The sequence below is a fragment of the Tachypleus tridentatus genome, chromosome 9 (assembly GCF_004210375.1).
Source record: "Tachypleus tridentatus isolate NWPU-2018 chromosome 9, ASM421037v1, whole genome shotgun sequence".
Classification (NCBI taxonomy): Eukaryota; Metazoa; Arthropoda; class Merostomata; order Xiphosura; family Limulidae; genus Tachypleus; species Tachypleus tridentatus.
In genome coordinates, this window is record NC_134833.1 from 167,085,861 (window position 1) to 167,107,939 (window position 22,079).

General features: G+C 33.5%; 1 protein-coding gene across 1 annotated transcript in view; it reads right to left on the reverse strand.

Annotated features, from left to right (window-relative positions):
• Positions 1–22,079, reverse strand: part of LOC143227571 (muscle-specific protein 300 kDa-like) — a 314,242-nt gene that overhangs the window by 115,084 nt on the left and 177,079 nt on the right. The window contains 9 exon segments of the mRNA XM_076459000.1: positions 2,704–2,856; positions 3,946–4,012; positions 4,586–4,912; positions 5,264–5,428; positions 12,619–13,887; positions 14,416–14,745; positions 17,840–18,004; positions 18,459–18,590; positions 19,725–19,898. Of these exon segments, the coding sequence (XP_076315115.1) occupies positions 2,704–2,856; positions 3,946–4,012; positions 4,586–4,912; positions 5,264–5,428; positions 12,619–13,887; positions 14,416–14,745; positions 17,840–18,004; positions 18,459–18,590; positions 19,725–19,898 (2,782 nt within the window).

Sequence of the window (22,079 nt, forward strand, 5' to 3'; positions counted from 1 at the left end):
CTAGTGACAAGATTAGCTATTCACATTCTGTGCTGCCCTTTATACACAAACGTGTACTTACTTCTAGTGACAAGATTAGCTATTCACATTCTGTGCTGCCCTTTATACACAAACGTGTACTTACTTCTAGTGACAAGATCAGCTATTCACATTCTGTGCTGCCCTTTATACACAAACGTGTACTTACTTCTAGTGACAAGATCAGCTATTCACATTCTGTGCTGCCCTTTATACACAAACGTATGTGCTTACTTCTAGTGACAAGATCAGCTATTCACATTCTGTGCTGCCCTTTATACACAAACGTGTAATTACTTCTAGTGACAAGATTAGCTGTTCACATTCTGTGCTGCCCTTTATACACAAACGCAGACTTACTTCTAGTGACAAGATTAGCTGTTCACATTCTGTGCTGCCCTTTATACACAAACATGTACTTACTTCTAGTGACAAGATTAGCTATTCACATTCTGTGCTGCCCTTTATACACAAACGTTAATGCTTACTTCTAGTGACAAGATCAGCTATTCACATTCTGTGCTGCCCTTTATACACAAACGCGTTGTGCTTACTTCTAGTGACAAGATCAGCTATTCACATTCTGTGCTGCCCTTTATACACAAACGTGTATACACAAACGTGTACGCTTACTTCTAGTGACAAGATTAGCTGTTCACATTCTGTGCTGCCCTTTATACACAAACGCATGTGCTTACTTCTAGTGACAAGATCAGCTATTCACATTCTGTGCTGCCCTTTATACACAAACGTGTTGCTTACTTCTAGTGACAAGATCAGCTATTCACATTCTGTGCTGCCCTTTATACACAAACGTGTAATTGCTTCTGTGCTTCTAGTGACAAGATTAGCTATTCACGTTCTGTGCTGCCCTTTATACACAAACGTGTACTTACTTCTAGTGACAAGATTAGCTGTTCACATTCTGTGCTGCCCTTTATACACAAACGTGTACTTACTTCTAGTGACAAGATTAGCTGTTCACATTCTGTGCTGCCCTTTATACACAAACGCGTGTACTTACTTCTAGTGACAAGATTAGCTGTTCACATTCTGTGCTGCCCTTTATACACAAACGTGTGCTTACTTCTAGTGACAAGATTAGCTGTTCACATTCTGTGCTGCCCTTTATACACAAACGTGTACTTACTTCTAGTGACAAGATTAGCTGTTCACATTCTGTGCTGCCCTTTATACACAAACGTGTACTTACTTCTAGTGACAAGATCAGCTATTCACATTCTGTGCTGCCCTTTATACACAAACGTGTTCTTCAGGGATGCTACAAGCCTTGTGGAACTTATAATATTCCAACACATCTCTCAAGCAAATGATCAGTAATCATTCCTCAACCAGTAGTAATGTATAATATTCATGTGACACGTGTCACTCCATCTACACTTCTCTGCCAAACCTTCACTTCCATGTTTGGCAGGTATGAGCTGCTAAGAAGTGGGTAGGAAGGGTGAAAGTGAGGGAAAGTAAGTATCTGTTGGAAATACATTTTCGTTATAGGAAATTATAACTTTGGATATGGTGCTTACCTCCTCTCACAAGATTAGCTAGAACCTCACACTGAGAAGAAGGATGCCACATCCATATCAACACTACCATTCTACTTTCAACTGAATGGTTCTATCCAATTTTACTAGTGGAACCCATTCACTAGGGTATCTCCATGTTCGACCACCATGGAAAGTGGCAAGGGCTCCCATGCTCCACACAAACATGAGGTGGGGGTGGTCAAAATGCATTGAAGAGACCCAAGGACTGTTTCACCAGAGACAGTGCAACGGGTGACCATGAAACCCTATTTTGAAAGCAGACCTTACTGAATTATTCACTGAAAGCATAAGAGGGATGAGCAGCTACCCCCTTCTGCTTTATTCATGCAGTTCATGGGTGGCATGGTTTGGAAGGGATATATTTATAAAGCAAGTACCGAGAGGTTGGTGACCTTCTACTGATCTTATGGAATGCAACATCTCTACAGTGACTGTGGGGGAGCCATGGACAAAAGCACATATGTGAACATGGCATACGGTGTATATCTTGATGTTACGTAATATCTGGTCAGGCACCATTCACACACACATGACAAAAATGAAGAAGAAATGCCCCTGAAAAAGAAGAAAATGAATAAAATGTTTAAGTTAAAGTCACACTGAAGCCTGCAGAATGGTCACAGGTGGAGAACAAAACCCAGATGCAGATAAAAGTGTAATGAAGATACTGGAAGTTGAATGTACTTGGCATAGTCCACAAATGGATGTAGAGAATCTCCTTCAATAGGCAATGAAGGTGAAAAGAATGAGAAAATGTGAGAAAACACACTGAATGGATGGAAACATTGGATATGATGTAGGATAAAGAAGGTAGACAGGAGTAGGCCAGACACACCAGAAGGTGGACCCTATTTATAAGAGAGAAGGATGGCCAGGGAATAAAAAGACGACTGTACATACCCTGAAGGGTAGCTGTACATGCAATACCATACCTTAGAGCCCACACTACACACAGCAATCAAATGTGGTCCAGACAAAGGTGAAGACAGGAAAATAGGAGAAAAAGAGGAACAATGTTCCAAACTGCTGCAGTATTAAGATAAAGAAGAGAAGATAGGTAGAATGATAAAGAGTAAGTGAAACTAAACAGCTTGCTGTATTCACCACACTGTGCACTCACCAATGTTCTTAACTCTTTCTGCAACAGGTCGTAGTAAGAAAGTGATAAACTTCCTAGCATCAAGCCTGATTTCTGTGATGTTGTTTAGTAAAGCAAATAATGGTGCCAGAGGAAATGCAACCACAAAAATTGTGACAAATCCAAACTGCAACACTGGAGAAGGGAACAAATTACAGAAACGTTTATTAATTAAACTGTACATTTAATGTTTGAGGAAGTTTTTATGATTTAGACAGTTAAATATATTAATGTAATTAATGGACTACAATAACAATAATACATGTGGTGACTCCTTGGAAGTATCACACTTTATTACACAGAAAATCTAACCAAACAAAACAGCAATATTCACAGGTCAAGAGAAGGAGGAAACATTTCTTAAGGGACAAATAAAACTAAAAAATAGTTCACAGTGAATGTAAAGTCAGGTTAACCATATTAAAAAACCCTGCCAGTGAAAGACCTTCCATCTGCGCTAGTACACTTCCATGGAAAACAGACAAACGGAAGGATCTAACAGGGAGGTGACTCTACATGGGAAGAGAGATCTGCTCACCAAGATCCAGACAAACCAGATTGGAGAGATTGAGATGTAAAGTGGGGGAATGAGGTTGATGCAGAAAGGAGGGAAGCAGAGGAATAGGAGCAGGTGGTAAGAGGAGCAGACACTGGAGCTTTGGAAACAAAGGCTGTGCTGGCTAATGGAATGCAAACAGGGGGGCCCAATGAGGAGTGGAATGTACCAGAGAAATTACCCAACAAAACAATCAAATGGGAAAATAAACATTAAAATATGTGTGAAAACAACTCTGGCTGAAAGCACTGAAATCCAAAGCCTGTGGAGGAGGTACAAGTAACCAAAAAGGAGGAAACCATGTATTGAGGCCTTTTGGTAAAGGCATCAAATTTGATTAAATTTCCTCAAAAGTAAAAGTCCCTGAAAACAAGTAAATAGAAAGACCCCTCCATGGGAGAGATTCAGCCCAGGCACGAAAGACAATATGCAAGTGGATTGAAAGCACCCACCACATAACATGTGATAAGAGAAATATGATGTAGATGGTACCAGTACAGAAGATCTAATGTTAACAGAATAGCAATAACCTGAATACTGGGGAAGGACCAGTACAGAAGATCTAATGTTAACAGAATAGCAATAACCTGAATACTGGGGAAGGAAGGAAAAAAAAACATAGGTTGGAAATCAGTACATGTAAAATGACAGGAGTAAAACACACAAACCTGAGACAGAAATTCCAAGAAGACTTACAAGAACACCCAGGTTGGGAACTGAAATGATCAGCAAACTCTAGAGGTGGTGAAAGACAAAGTTCTTGTCAGCAAACAAAGGCTCAGCAGTTTTTGGTAGGAGTCATGGTTAAGTGTGGAGAGAAAAGTTGGACCGTTTAATATTTAACCTTCCAAAGCAGATAAATCTATCATTGAGCTACCAGCATCTGAGGCTCACAAAAAAAAAAGCTAGCCTTTGTTGTAATTCCCAAAGTAGTAAGGTTAACTTTAGATCACGTTGCACAGAAAAGTTTCACAAAGCTTGAGTTGAGAAATAAAGCAATATGAATTAACCGAAAAATATCAAGAACCTGTATCACAGAACGGCTGGTATGGATATCAATACAAATACAACGTTTCAACCTCCCTAGGCCATCTAGATAGAAATACACTAACTCCAATGAGAGGGGACCACAAGTCTTGTAGCAGACATAAAGAAAAACTTCACATACAGAGGGCAGCACTGAACAAAAATCGCTAATCTTGGGGATGGAGGTTGACAATTGCCATTATTTTTTACTAAATAACCCATTAACAGAACACATTACAACAGTCATCTTTTGCATTTAGGAGAGAAATGTAGTTTTCTCACCTTATATTGTTCAAAAAGTGTTCTAATTTCCACAATGTCTCCTTTTGTCTTAGGTGGACTAATAAGTTTTCTCTCTAAGTCTTCTAGCCACTGTCTGAAGTTAGCACTGTTCTGATTGAACTCTTGCAGCCTGGCTAGGACTGACGAAAGAAGAGCAGTAGCCTCACTTAGCTGTTGACTGAATGTCCCCAGTTGATCACGATAAGAATCAATTTCACCTCTTAAAGCTGACTGAGCTGCATCTGGCAGTGATCCTGAGGTGCGAGTACCAGCCTCACAAGTAGTGGCTAACAGGTGTTGTCCTTCAGGTAGTGATGTTGCAAGATTCTAAAAACAAAAGTTTGGATTTATTTTTCCTTGATGAATAATCATTAAGTTTGAGTATCTAAGAGTAAATAAGATCCACTTTTCAGTCTGAGGAAAAAAATAACTTAACTGCTCTGGTTAATGATAAGTCAGAGTAAACAAACTACGTTTGATTATTAATCGTACCTATAAATAAACTACGTTTGATTATTAATCGTACCTATAAATTATATATAATTGTAAAAAAATCTTCAAAATCAGCTAAATGTTTAATACTAAAGATGCTTCGCAGGATTTAACAAAATGTAAAATATATGATAAAACATATTCATTTCTTCTAGGAACTCAATTAATAAAATTAATTAAAAATACCTTGAGACTATGAATACGTTCTTCAAGAGAGCCTTGGTCTTGAGTTGGATTTCTGTTTTCCTGCAAAGTTGCACAACTCTTCTGTATCCATTGCAGGTATTTCTCTTTGAGATTTGAAAATTCACTTTGATAACTGAGAGCTTTTTCCAGCTTTGGTATTGTGTCCTTGTGTAGAAACAGAAAAGAAAGGTTATACAAACTATATATTTCATCATGTACTTGTGAATACAAGTGTCATGAAAGTCTAGTGTTTTTCATTCTACTCATGTACAAAACTGTGATAAAAAATCTGTTGTCATCCTAGTATAAAGTAAAAGAAAGACTTATTGTTCCAGTGTTTCCTGGTATAAGAAACAACAGCAGTAGTGTTGGTAAAAAGTCTAGGGTTTTCATTTTGTCCTAGTGCAAAAAACAAGTACAACAAAAATGTGAAGTTCTACAGTTATCACCATGTTATTGTGCATAGAACAAATATAACAGTAATATAAAAGTTTAGGGCTTGCATTATGTTCTTGTGTATAGAACAAATATAACACAGATATAAAAGTCTAAGGTTTTCACTGTGCTACTGTGTATAGAACAAATATAACAGTGACATGAAAGTCTAAGGTTTTCACCATATTACTGTGTATAGAACAAATATAACACTGATATAAAAGTCTAAGGTTTTCACCATATTACTGTGTATAGAACAAATATAACACTGATATAAAAGTCTAAGGTTTTCACCATATTACTGTGTATAGAACAAATATAACACTGATATAAAAGTCTAAGGTTTTCACCATATTACTGTGTATAGAACAAATATAACAGTGATATGAAAGTCTAAGGTTTTCACCATATTACTGTGTATAGAACAGATATAACAGTGATATGAAAGTCTAAGGTTTTCACCATATTACTGTGTATAGAACAAATATAACAGTGATATGAAAGTCTAAGGTTTTCACCATATTACTGTGTATAGAACAAATATAACAGTGATATGAAAGTCTAAGGTTTTCACCATATTACTGTATATAGAACAAATATAACAGTGATATAAAAGTCTAAGGTTTTCACCATATTACTGTGTATAGAACAAATATAACAGTGATATGAAAGTCTAAGGTTTTCACCATATTACTGTGTATAGAACAAATATAACAGTGATATGAAAGTCTAAGGTTTTCACCATATTACTGTGTATAGAACAAATATAACAGTGATATGAAAGTCTAAGGTTTTCACCATATTACTGTGTATAGAACAAATATAACAGTGATATGAAAGTCTAGGATTTTCATCATGTTTTTAGTGTAGAGAACAATAATGATAGTAAAGAGACAGTCAAACATTGTTCACTGTAAAATAAAGTCCACAGTCATTTCTAACTCTTGGAGCTAGCAAGTTTATATTCATTCTAATGACATCAGAGAATAAGAATCACTTTTATCTGATATTTATACCCAATACAACTTACAGTAATGCTAGTTAAAAGGGATGAATAAGATGTTGATATTTACACCCAATACAACTTACAGTAATGCTAGTTAAAAGGGATGAATAAGATGTTGATATTTACACCCAATACAACTTACAGTAATGCTAGTTAAAAGGGATGAATAAGATGTTGATATTTACACCCAATACAACTTACAGTAATGCTAGTTAAAAGGGATGAATAAGATGTTGATAGTTATACCCAATACAACTTACAGTAATGCTAGTTAAAAGGGATGAATAAGATGTTGATATTTACACCCAATACAACTTACAGTAATGCTAGTTAAAAGGGATGAATAAGATGTTGATATTTATACCCAATACAACTTACAGTAATGCTAGTTAAAAGGGATGAATAAGATGTTGATATTTATACCCAATACAACTTACAGTAATGCTAGTTAAAAGGGATGAATAAGATGTTGATATTTATACCCAATACAACTTACAGTAATGCTAGTTAAAAGGGATGAATAAGATGTTGATATTTATACCCAATACAACTTACAGTAATGCTAGTTAAAAGGGATGAATAAGATGTTGATATTTATACCCAATACAACTTACAGTAATGCTAGTTAAAAGGGATGAATAAGATGTTGATATTTATACCCAATACAACTTACAGTAATGCTAGTTAAAAGGGATGAATAAGATGTTGATATTTATACCCAATACAACTTACAGTAATGCTAGTTAAAAGGGATGAATAAGATGTTGATATTTATACCCAATACAACTTACAGTAATGCTAGTTAAAAGGGATGAATAAGATGTTGATATTTATACCCAATACAACTTACAGTAATGCTAGTTAAAAGGGATGAATAAGATGTTGATATTTACACCCAATACAACTTACAGTAATGCTAGTTAAAAGGGATGAATAAGATGTTGATATTTATACCCAATACAACTTACAGTAATGCTAGTTAAAAGGGATGAATAAGATGTTGATATTTATACCCAATACAACTTACAGTAATGCTAGTTAAAAGGGATGAATAAGATGTTGATAGTTATACCCAATACAACTTACAGTAATGCTAGTTAAAAGGGATGAATAAGATGTTGATAGTTATACCCAATACAACTTACAGTAATGCTAGTTAAAAGGGATGAATAAGATGTTGATAGTTATACCCAATACAACTTACAGTAATGCTAGTTAAAAGGGATGAATAAGATGTTGATAGTTATACCCAATACAACTTACAGTAATGCTAGTTAAAAGGGATGAATAAGATGTTGATAGTTATACCCAATACAACTTACAGTAATGCTAGTTAAAAGGGATGAATAAGATGTTGATAGTTATACCCAATACAACTTACAGTAATGCTAGTTAAAAGGGATGAATAAGATGTTGATAGTTATACCCAATACAACTTACAGTAATGCTAGTTAAAAGGGATGAATAAGATGTTGATAGTTATACCCAATACAACTTACAGTAATGCTAGTTAAAAGGGATGAATAAGATGTTGATAGTTATACCCAATACAACTTACAGTAATGCTAGTTAAAAGGGATGAATAAGATGTTGATAGTTATACCCAATACAACTTACAGTAATGCTAGTTAAAAGGGATGAATAAGATGTTGATAGTTATACCCAATACAACTTACAGTAATGCTAGTTAAAAGGGATGAATAAGATGTTGATAGTTATACCCAATACAACTTACAGTAATGCTAGTTAAAAGGGATGAATAAGATGTTGATAGTTATACCCAATACAACTTACAGTAATGCTAGTTAAAAGGGATGAATAAGATGTTGATAGTTATACCCAATACAACTTACAGTAATGCTAGTTAAAAGGGATGAATAAGATGTTGATAGTTATACCCAATACAACTTACAGTAATGCTAGTTAAAGGGATGAATAAGATGTTGATAGTTATACCCAATACAACTTACAGTAATGCTAGTTAAAAGGGATGAATAAGATGTTGATAGTTATACCCAATACAACTTACAGTAATGCTAGTTAAAAGGGATGAATAAGATGTTGATAGTTATACCCAATACAACTTACAGTAATGCTAGTTAAAAGGGATGAATAAGATGTTGATAGTTATACCCAATACAACTTACAGTAATGCTAGTTAAAAGGGATGAATAAGATGTTGATAGTTATACCCAATACAACTTACAGTAATGCTAGTTAAAAGGGATGAATAAGATGTTGATAGTTATACCCAATACAACTTACAGTAATGCTAGTTAAAAGGGATGAATAAGATGTTGATAGTTATACCCAATACAACTTACAGTAATGCTAGTTAAAAGGGATGAATAAGATGTTGATAGTTATACCCAATACAACTTACAGTAATGCTAGTTAAAAGGGATGAATAAGATGTTGATAGTTATACCCAATACAACTTACAGTAATGCTAGTTAAAAGGGATGAATAAGATGTTGATAGTTATACCCAATACAACTTACAGTAATGCTAGTTAAAAGGGATGAATAAGATGTTGATAGTTATACCCAATACAACTTACAGTAATGCTAGTTAAAAGGGATGAATAAGATGTTGATAGTTATACCCAATACAACTTACAGTAATGCTAGTTAAAAGGGATGAATAAGATGTTGATAGTTATACCCAATACAACTTACAGTAATGCTAGTTAAAAGGGATGAATAAGATGTTGATAGTTATACCCAATACAACTTACAGTAATGCTAGTTAAAAGGGATGAATAAGATGTTGATAGTTATACCCAATACAACTTACAGTAATGCTAGTTAAAAGGGATGAATAAGATGTTGATAGTTATACCCAATACAACTTACAGTAATGCTAGTTAAAAGGGATGAATAAGATGTTGATATTTATACCCAATACAACTTACAGTAATGCTAGTTAAAAGGGATGAATAAGATGTTGATAGTTATACCCAATACAACTTACAGTAATGCTAGTTAAAAGGGATGAATAAGATGTTGATAGTTATACCCAATACAACTTACAGTAATGCTAGTTAAAAGGGATGAATAAGATGTTGATAGTTATACCCAATACAACTTACAGTAATGCTAGTTAAAAGGGATGAATAAGATGTTGATAGTTATACCCAATACAACTTACAGTAATGCTAGTTAAAAGGGATGAATAAGATGTTGATAGTTATACCCAATACAACTTACAGTAATGCTAGTTAAAAGGGATGAATAAGATGTTGATAGTTATACCCAATACAACTTACAGTAATGCTAGTTAAAAGGGATGAATAAGATGTTGATAGTTATACCCAATACAACTTACAGTAATGCTAGTTAAAAGGGATGAATAAGATGTTGATAGTTATACCCAATACAACTTACAGTAATGCTAGTTAAAAGGGATGAATAAGATGTTGATAGTTATACCCAATACAACTTACAGTAATGCTAGTTAAAAGGGATGAATAAGATGTTGATAGTTATACCCAATACAACTTACAGTAATGCTAGTTAAAAGGGATGAATAAGATGTTGATAGTTATACCCAATACAACTTACAGTAATGCTAGTTAAAAGGGATGAATAAGATGTTGATAGTTATACCCAATACAACTTACAGTAATGCTAGTTAAAAGGGATGAATAAGATGTTGATAGTTATACCCAATACAACTTACAGTAATGCTAGTTAAAAGGGATGAATAAGATGTTGATAGTTATACCCAATACAACTTACAGTAATGCTAGTTAAAAGGGATGAATAAGATGTTGATAGTTATACCCAATACAACTTACAGTAATGCTAGTTAAAAGGGATGAATAAGATGTTGATAGTTATACCCAATACAACTTACAGTAATGCTAGTTAAAAGGGATGAATAAGATGTTGATAGTTATACCCAATACAACTTACAGTAATGCTAGTTAAAAGGGATGAATAAGATGTTGATAGTTATACCCAATACAACTTACAGTAATGCTAGTTAAAAGGGATGAATAAGATGTTGATAGTTATACCCAATACAACTTACAGTAATGCTAGTTAAAAGGGATGAATAAGATGTTGATAGTTATACCCAATACAACTTACAGTAATGCTAGTTAAAAGGGATGAATAAGATGTTGATAGTTATACCCAATACAACTTACAGTAATGCTAGTTAAAAGGGATGAATAAGATGTTGATAGTTATACCCAATACAACTTACAGTAATGCTAGTTAAAAGGGATGAATAAGATGTTGATAGTTATACCCAATACAACTTACAGTAATGCTAGTTAAAAGGGATGAATAAGATGTTGATAGTTATACCCAATACAACTTACAGTAATGCTAGTTAAAAGGGATGAATAAGATGTTGATAGTTATACCCAATACAACTTACAGTAATGCTAGTTAAAAGGGATGAATAAGATGTTGATAGTTATACCCAATACAACTTACAGTAATGCTAGTTAAAAGGGATGAATAAGATGTTGATAGTTATACCCAATACAACTTACAGTAATGCTAGTTAAAAGGGATGAATAAGATGTTGATAGTTATACCCAATACAACTTACAGTAATGCTAGTTAAAAGGGATGAATAAGATGTTGATAGTTATACCCAATACAACTTACAGTAATGCTAGTTAAAAGGGATGAATAAGATGTTGATAGTTATACCCAATACAACTTACAGTAATGCTAGTTAAAAGGGATGAATAAGATGTTGATAGTTATACCCAATACAACTTACAGTAATGCTAGTTAAAAGGGATGAATAAGATGTTGATAGTTATACCCAATACAACTTACAGTAATGCTAGTTAAAAGGGATGAATAAGATGTTGATAGTTATACCCAATACAACTTACAGTAATGCTAGTTAAAAGGGATGAATAAGATGTTGATAGTTATACCCAATACAACTTACAGTAATGCTAGTTAAAAGGGATGAATAAGATGTTGATAGTTATACCCAATACAACTTACAGTAATGCTAGTTAAAAGGGATGAATAAGATGTTGATAGTTATACCCAATACAACTTACAGTAATGCTAGTTAAAAGGGATGAATAAGATGTTGATAGTTATACCCAATACAACTTACAGTAATGCTAGTTAAAAGGGATGAATAAGATGTTGATATTTATACCCAATACAACTTACAGTAATGCTAGTTAAAAGGGATGAATAAGATGTTGATAGTTATACCCAATACAACTTACAGTAATGCTAGTTAAAAGGGATGAATAAGATGTTGATAGTTATACCCAATACAACTTACAGTAATGCTAGTTAAAAGGGATGAATAAGATGTTGATAGTTATACCCAATACAACTTACAGTAATGCTAGTTAAAAGGGATGAATAAGATGTTGATAGTTATACCCAATACAACTTACAGTAATGCTAGTTAAAAGGGATGAATAAGATGTTGATAGTTATACCCAATACAACTTACAGTAATGCTAGTTAAAGGGATGAATAAGATGTTGATAGTTATACCCAATACAACTTACAGTAATGCTAGTTAAAAGGGATGAATAAGATGTTGATAGTTATACCCAATACAACTTACAGTAATGCTAGTTAAAAGGGATGAATAAGATGTTGATAGTTATACCCAATACAACTTACAGTAATGCTAGTTAAAAGCGATGAATAAGATGTTGATAGCGAAACAGCTTTTTCACGAATGGGTGGATAGGATGTTACATCCAGTAGTGTTTCACATTTCTGGTTTACCTCTTCAATATCAGGCTTGTGGAAGCATGCTTCTTCATGAAGAGCCTTATAAATATGAGGAAAAATTGAACTGATAAGAGAAGGAAGCACAGAATATTCACTAAAATATAATTTCACTGAATGATTCCTTTTGTTTTGACTCATCTTAAGAAAACAGTGTACATATTTAGCTCACTTACTTTCAGTTCATTTAGCTGTTCCTTCCCCGACTCTGGCGGTGCTGCTAACACAGATTTAGTCATGTTTTCAAAGCGCAACAACCATTCAGCACAATGGCAATAAACTGCTTGAAATTCTCCCCAGTACTGGAGACATCTGGAAATGTTTTGTTCTACTTCTCCAACAAGAGCTTGCAAGTGTTCCCATTCCATGTTGATTAGTTCTAATTCCTGTTCAATTCGTTCCTGCCCAGCAAGTGCTAATTTCTCTTTCACAGTATTCCCAAGACTATTAGCTTTCTCAACTAATTTCTCACCATTTGGAAGGCTCTCTTTTACCAATAATAACTCTTCCTGCTGCTGTTGTATAGTTGAATGATCACCTACACATTCTCCACATTTCTGAACCTTCAGTTTCATTTCCTTCAACCATTTTTCTGTCTCCTGTTTGGTGCTACTGTATGTCTCCAAATCTTTAATTTCAATTGCTAATACAGAAACAGCTTTTTTAAGAGTCTCCATTAGATTCTGAAACTTTTCAATACTGTTCTTTGCCACATCAGCATCCTGAGGGTTTTTTTCCATGCCTTGATTAAGCCGATCTATTGTTTCCCTGCGAATGTCCATGTCTTTGAGAATGGCACGATAATTATCAAAGAGATATTTTTTTTCTGTTATGGATATCAGCTCTTGCCTTGAGTCAGCATTAACTGTGTTCTCAGTTTCTTCCAGATACTCCTGAAACTGTTTCAGAATTTTGGTGAATTCATCTAGCTCTGCAATCCGACTAGCCAGGTATACGCGAGCATCAGATATGTCCTTCACCAGTTTGTCAAAATCAGTTTTAAGGTTTTCAGCATCTTCTTGAATGGAGCTAATTCCAGAAGAGTCAGTGTTTACTATGACCTTTTCTGTGAGTTCTAGGACATATCTTACTTTGTTCTGACCTTGTTCCATGTTGGATGCTAGAGACTTCAAGCTATTTAGTTTAGCATTAAGTTCATCAACACTATGTGATGGTCGGCAGCAATCTTTAAGTCTTTCTCGAGCAATATCAATAAACTCAATGCATTCTGTTAGCATGCACTGTTGCTGCTGATGTTCCTGGAAGTGCTGTTCCAGCTTGTGCATCACTTCCTTAGACAGAGAGAGAAGGTTGCTATACTTGGTGGACAACTGGGTAAAGGCATTAGAAATACTAGAATCGGAGTATGTTTCCAGGAGAAGCTGGGCTCTTACATTTAATTTATCAAATTCAGCCTGCCAATCAAAAATGGTTTGCAGATGTCCCTGTTGAAAACAAAAAGTAACCAAATCATCCAGAAACCAAATAACATCAAAGATATGTTATAATATAGAAGTAATTCATTATGATAAGAAACCCACTTGAAGTAAAAATGTTTTCTTAATATGGCTGGTTTAGGTGTTAAAACTTTCATTAAAATAAAGCACAGATCAACATTTCTACCTTTAAAACCCGTATCAGCTGTCTTGAGAATATAGTTCTAATTTAGAACATCATATTCTAGTAGAGTGCATGATGCTAATTGAACATCCCATCAATTGGCAACTATAGAAAATATGTTCCATAACAGAATGATAATAATTCTAAACTATGTTGATTTATAAAACATCACACCAATCTTAGAAAATATATTATGCAATAATATGAACTTTAGAAACAATATTGTATTATAGAATGCGATACCGATTTTAGACAATATGATTTACTATAATATAATAAATAACATTAACTACAGTTTTTAAAATAACACATAGATTTTAAAAATATTTTCTACAAAAGAGAATTTCAAGTACCTGAAACTCCTCTAAGCGAGCTCTTTTCTTGAGTAGGTCTGCTTGGAGTGTCAGGAATGACTGTAGAAGTGGCTCTGTTTCTTCTACCCACTTAGAACACTTCTTAAACTGTTCTTCATATTCAGTCCATTTAACCATACCAACATCAATGGATGACTTCATCTCATCCACATTGGCTTTGAATTGTTTGTACTCATCCTCAATTCTTTTTACATCCATGTCAACCACATTTTTCTCAGCTTGTTCTTCAAGTTGTTTCTTAGTTTCTTCACTTAATGCTAAAGCATGATTCAGTTTCTGTAATCCTTCTTCCTGCTCAGCTTGCAGCACCTACAGCAGGATAAGTAAACATTATTAGTATCTGTAAGTACATCCTACAGCAGGATAGGTAAACATTAGTAGTATCTGTTAGTACATCCTACAGCAGGATAGGTAAATATCAGTAGTATCTGTTAGTACATCCTACAGCAGGATAGGTAAACATTAGTAGTATCTGTTAGTACATCCTACAGCAGGATAGGTAAACATCAGTGGTATCTGTTAGTACATCCTACAGCAGGATAGGTAAACATCAGTAGTATCTGTTAGTACATCCAACAGCAGAATAGGTAAACATTAGTAGTATCTGTTAGTACATCCTACAGCAGGATAGGTAAACATTAGTAGTATCTGTTAGTACATCCTACAGCAGGATAGGTAAATATCAGTAGTATCTGTTAGTATGTCCTACAGCAGGTTAGGTAAACATTAGTAGTATTTGTTAGTATGTCCTAAAGCAGGTTAGGTAAACATTAGTAGTATTTGTCAGTATGTCCTACAGCAGGTTAGGTAAACATTAGTAATATTTGTCACTATGTCCTACAGCAGGTTAGGTAAACATATCTCTTAGTACATCCTACATCAGGCTAGATAAACATTAGTAGTATCTATTAGTATGTCCTACAGCAGGATAGGTAAACATCAGTAGTATCTGTTAGTATGTCCTACAGCAGGTCACGTGAGACATCAGTAGTATTTGTTAGTGTGTCCTACAGCAGGTCAGGTAAACATTAGTAGTATTTGTTAGTATGTCTTACAGCAGGTTAGGTAAACATTAGTAATATCTGTTAGTATGCCCTACAGCAGATTAGGTACACATCAGTAGTATTTGTTAGTATGTCCTACATGAGGCTAGGTAAACATTAGTAGTATCTGTTAGTATGTCCTACAGCAGGTTAGGTAGACATTAGTAGTATCTGTTAGTATGTCCTACATCAGGTTAGGTAGTCATTAGTAGTATCTGTTAGTATGTCCTACAGCAGGTCAGGTAGTCATTAGTAGTATCTGTTAGTATGTCCTACAACAGGTTAGGTAAACATTAGTAGTATTTGTTAGTATGTCCTACAACAGGTTAGGTAAACATTAGTAGTATTTGTTAGTATGTCCTACAGCAGGTCAGGTAGACATCAGTAGTATTTGTTAGTATGTCCTACAGCAGAATAGGTAAATATTAGTAGTATCTATCAGTACATCCTACAGCAGGATAGGTAAACATATCTCTTAGTACATCCTACATCAGGCTAGATAAACATTAGTAGTATCTATTAGTATGTTCTACAGCAGGATAGGTAAACATCAGTAGTATCTGTTAGTATGTCCTAGAGCAAGTTACGTAAACATCAGTAGTATCTGTTAGTATGTCCTAAAGCGGGTTAGGTAAACATTAGTAGTATTTGTCAGTATGTCCCACAGCAGGTTAGGTAAACATTAGTAATATTTGTCAGTATGTCCTACAGCAGGTTAGGTAAACATTAGTAGTATCTGTTAGTATGTCCTAGAGCAGTTTAGGTAAACATCAGCAGTATCTGTTAGTATGTCCTACAGCAGGTTAGGTAGACATCAGTAGTATTTGTTAGTGTGTCCTACAGCAGGTCAGGTAAACATTAGTAGTATTTGTTAGTATGTCTTACAGCAGGTTAGGTAAATATTAGTAATATCTGTTAGTATGTCCTACAGCAGGTTAGGTACACATCAGTAGTATTTGTTAGTATGTCCTACATGAGGCTAGGTAAACATTAGTAGTATCTGTTAGTACATCCTACAGCAGGTGAGGTAGACATCAGTAGTATCTGTTAGTACATCCTACAGCAGGGAGATAGACATCAGTAGTATCTGTTAGTACATCCTACAGCAGGTGAGGTAGACATCAGTAGTATCTGTTAGTACATCCTACAGCAGGTCAGGTAGTAGACATCAGTAGTATTTGTTAGTACATCCTACAGCAGGTCAGGTAGACATCAGTAGTATTTGTTAGTACATCCTACAGCAGGTCAGGTAGACATCAGTAGTATCTGTTAGTATGTCTTCATTACTAGTCAACCATAATTTTTATAGAAAACTTCAACTGAACATTACTATTACTCATTAACCCTCTGATCCTTCACTGACACAGCTTCAGTGTCTCACATTCAACTAGTTTTTGTACTCATTAACCCTCTCATCCTTCACTGACACAGCTTCAGTGTCTCACATTCAACTAGTTTTTGTACTCATTAACCCTCTGATCCTTCACTGACACAGCTTCAGTGTCTCACATTCAACTAGTTTTTGTACTCATTAACCCTCTCATCCTTCACTGACACAGCTTCAGTGTCTCACATTCAACTAGTTTTTGTACTCATTAACCCTCTGATCCTTCACTGACACAGCTTCAGTGTCTCACATTCAACTAGTTTTTCTACTCATTAACCCTCTGATCCTTCACTGACACAGCATCAGTGTCTCACATTCAACTAGTTTTTGTACTCATTAACCCTCTGATCCTTCACTGACACAGCTTCAGTGTCTCACATTCAACTAGTTTTTGTTCATGTTATACAAATAAGTATAACATAAAATCTTAGCTGATAACCATATTTTAATTGCATTTAAGTTTTAAGTTATATAAAATAAAATCATGAATTTCTCTTAGTGTGACACATTTTCTCTCGTCACATTTTCTTCTATATTCCAGTATCTATGAAATGAAAGGTAAGTTATTCACTAAAAAGATACTCAATGATCATACAAACCAGAACTATCAGTAGTCCTCCTGCTGTCCCCATGCTTCACATACTGCCTTCCAGAATTTGTTAATAATTCTCTTCTATGTTTAATTATATATTAAATATAACCAATACAAAGTAAAGACTTTCATCCATCAAATAAAGTATTGAAGAAACTTGTGTTTTGAACAGGTAAGCATCAATAAAACTTCAGTACTAGTATTCATTGGTTTGTCATACTCTCCTACAGCAGCTCAGATCATTGCTTCTTAACCACAGCTTTTATTTAAGTTGTCGAAATATATATCAATACCATTCGTTTGTGTGTGACACTCATCACAGGAGCTCAGAACATTGCCACTTATCCACAATTTTTGTAGATAAAACTTCGAAATACATACCTTGATTTTACTAGTTTTTCCTTTCAATATCTCTTTGTCACCAGATGGTTGAGCACACTTACTGAGCTTTTCTTTAGCAGTATTTAACCAACGTCCAAATTCAGAACAAGCATCAACAAACTGCTGGTATATATCCATCTGTGTTTTCTGTTCACCCATGTATTCCTGTAGAACACAAATTTCAGTGAATAACAGAAACATAAAATATTTAACTCATTCCTGCTTATTAGATCAAGGAATGGTACCATTCAATGAATGAGAGAAACACAAAATATTTAAATCACTTTTGGTTACAGAACCAAGGAATGGCACTTATCAGTGAATGAGAGAAACACAAAATATCTAAATCACTTTTGGTTATAGGACCAAGGAATGGCACTTATCAGTGAATGAGAGAAACATAAAATATCTAAATCACTTTTGGTTATAGGACCAAGGAATGGCACTTATCAGTGAATGAAAGAAACACAAAATATCTAAATCACTTTTGGTTATAGGACCAAGGAATGGCACTTATCAGTGAATGAGAGAAACACAAAATATCTAAATCACTTTTGGTTATAGGACCAAGGAATGGCACTTATCAGTGAATGAGGAAAACATAAAATATTTAACTCACCCTTGCTTGCTGGACCAAGGAATGGTATTTGTCTGCAATTTCACCTGTCCCACTCTGTTGTTGCAATTCTTCAGCCTTTGCACTGACTGACTCTATCATTGGTTCAAATGACTCAATATCTTGAACAAGACTCTGTATGAACCAACACAAAAATTTCTTTCAGATAATATTTGACCATAACTTTCAATGGTTTCCACAAACCTAAAAGTTTTCCTGTAAACTTCAAAATAATGATTTTAAAATTTCTTCAGAATATTGAACAAAGTTAAAATCATATTTCACATAAGATCCTTAGCAGAAATAGATATATTTTAAAATTTCTTCAGAATATACAACAAAGTTAAAATCATATTTCATGTAAAATCCTAAGAGGAAATAGATATATTTTCTATAATTATTTGTTTCATTCTTGTTCATTGTTTTTCTCAGACTAAACTATTTTCTGTCAACTAAAAAGGTTTAATTTAAAATGTTTAAAACCGGAGTTTTTCATTTCCAATTTTTGTCTCGTCATGTAACAAACTGAAGTTTCATTTTCATTTTTTGCATAACAAAGGTTATGATGTTTCAATTGGATGTATATGTTTATTTCATTACAAAATATATTTTATGGTCATGTAATAATGTACAGTCTAGATGATGAGTCTTACGATTATTCGACTTAGAGTACAGCTTAGTGTATTACATTTACGATGGTTGGATGTTTTAATTTCATAACTAAAGCATTTCTCTGATCACTTTATACAGTAGTTTAGTTTATGACGTTCAATATATTTTAAGATCTTAATTTCTTATCTAAAGCATTTCTCAGGTGACTTTATACAGTACAATCTAATTTATGATATTCACTTTGTTTGGGCATTGAGATATCATAAATAATGTTTCTTGTAGTCAAACATAGCCTAATTTAGAGTTTCTCAGAGTGATGTGACACTTTAGTTTGTATAAAGTGAGCTAACAAGTGTCATAAAAACATTCTACTTTTCTAAAACCATTTTAGAAATATACATATATGTTAAAATAAAAATTTCAATGAGATAACAAAGTAGACATAAAGCCACAAGCCAATTTTTCCTCCAGTTCAATTTTCAGGTGTTCCACATGTGGCTTTATTTTCACCTAACTATGAGTGCAATTAGTGGCAAGTTATATTTCCATGGTCTGGAACAAACAAAGTAAATGAACATTTTTATTTCAATACCAATAATATTTTGCTGTATTATATGAACTACAATTGTAATACAGTTCAATTTTTAAGAAGCTCACATTAGCCTTTCTCAGTCTAGCTCTTCTTTGGGAAACACTATCTCTGCCACTCGTTCCAACTTTCATAGTTTTGACCTGTTGTAACTTCTGCTCATGATCACTGATCCACTGAGAAAGCCTAGCCTCTGCAGAGCTGTAGTCAGCCCATTGCAATAGAGCAGACTCCAGAGACACCTGTTTACAATATATCACAATCACACCTTAACAATGAACAAAATAAATATGATATATAGTAATATTACCAAATGGTAAGTATCCCAGTCACAAGTTAACAATCAACAAACTGAGCCTGACATATAATAACGATAACAACCTTAGCTACTCACTAAGTATGATCACTCTAAGTACCACTGTCAAATGTTGACAATTAGCAAATTAAGTTTAACACATAATGAAACATTAAAATACTAAAATAAATGAGATTAAAAAATGTCTCATGTGTAAACATTTATCAAAATTAAGGACAACCCACTGTAAAAATTACTGAAAAATAAAACAACTATAAGCAGAACATTGAGCCTATTGAACATTCTCTTTATATTTCTGTAGTGATCTATAGTTTGAACATCAGAAAAAGTAGAAACTAACAATAAGACATCAGTTACATATGTACCTTAACAACTGCTTCAACACACCCGATTTAATAATTGTCATAATTAGTTACATTTATACCTTAACAACTGCTTCAACACACCCAATTTAATAACTGTCATAATTAGTTACATATATACCTCAACAACTGCTTCAACATACCAGATTTAATAATTGTCATAATTAGTTATATATATACCTTAACAACTGCTTCAACATACCTGATTTAATAATTGTCATAATTAGTTACATATATACCTTAACAACTGCTTCAACATACCTGATTTAATAATTGTCATAATTAGTTACATATATACCTTAACAACTGCTTCAACACACCCGATTTAATAATTGTCATAATTAGTTACATATATACCTTAACAAGTGCTTCAACATACCTGATTTAATAATTGTCATAATTAGTTACATATATACGTTAACAAGTGCTTCAACATACCTGATTTAATAATTGTCATAATTAGTTACATATATACCTTAACAACTGCTTCAACACACCCGATTTAATAATTGTCATAATTAGTTACATATATACCTCAACTACTGCTTCAACACACCTGATTTAATAATTGTCATAATTAGTTACATATATACCTTAACAACTGCTTCAACATACCTGATTTAATAATTGTCATAATTAGTTATATATATACCTTAACTGCTTCAACATACCTGATTTAATAATTGTCATAATTAGTTACATATATACCTTAACAACTGCTTCAACACACCTGATTTAATAATTGTCATAATTAGTTACATATATACCTCAACAACTGCTTCAACATACCAGATTTAATAATTGTCATAATTAGTTATATATATACCTTAACAACTGCTTCAACATACCTGATTTAATAATTGTCATAATTAGTTACATATATACCTTAACAACTGCTTCAACATACCTGATTTAATAATTGTCATAATTAGTTACATATATACCTTAACAACTGCTTCAACATACCTGATTTAATAATTGTCATAATTAGTTACATATATACCTTAACAACTGCTTCAACACACCGGATTTAATAATTGTCATAATTAGTTACATATATACCTTAACAACTGCTTCAACATACCTGATTTAATAATTGTCATAATTAGTTACATATATACCTTAACAACTGCTTCAACATACCTGATTTAATAATTGTCATAATTAGTTACATATATACCTCAACAACTGTTTCAACATACCTGATTTAATAATTGTCATAATTAGTTACATATATACCTCAACAACTGCTTCAACATACCTGATTTAATAATTGTCATAATTAGTTACATATATACCTCAACAATTGCTTCAACATACCTGATTTAATAATTGTCATAATTAGTTATGTATATACCTTAACAAGTGCTTCAACATACCTGATTTAATAATTGTCATAATTAGTTACATATATACCTTAACAACTGCTTCAACACACCTGATTTAATAATTGTCATAATTAGTTACATATATACCTTAACAACTGCTTCAACATACCTGATTTAATAATTGTCATAATTAGTTACATATATACCTTAACAACTGCTTCAACACACCTGATTTAATAACTGTCATAATTAGTTACATATATACCTCAACAACTGCTTCAACATACCTGATTTAATAATTGTCATAACTACTCAAACTGTTGCAGCCTCTAAAAATGTACATTCAAGTAATAGAAAATGCCTTGAAATCACAAAACCATAATAATATTCTGAATAAAGATTCTGAGAATCTATTTT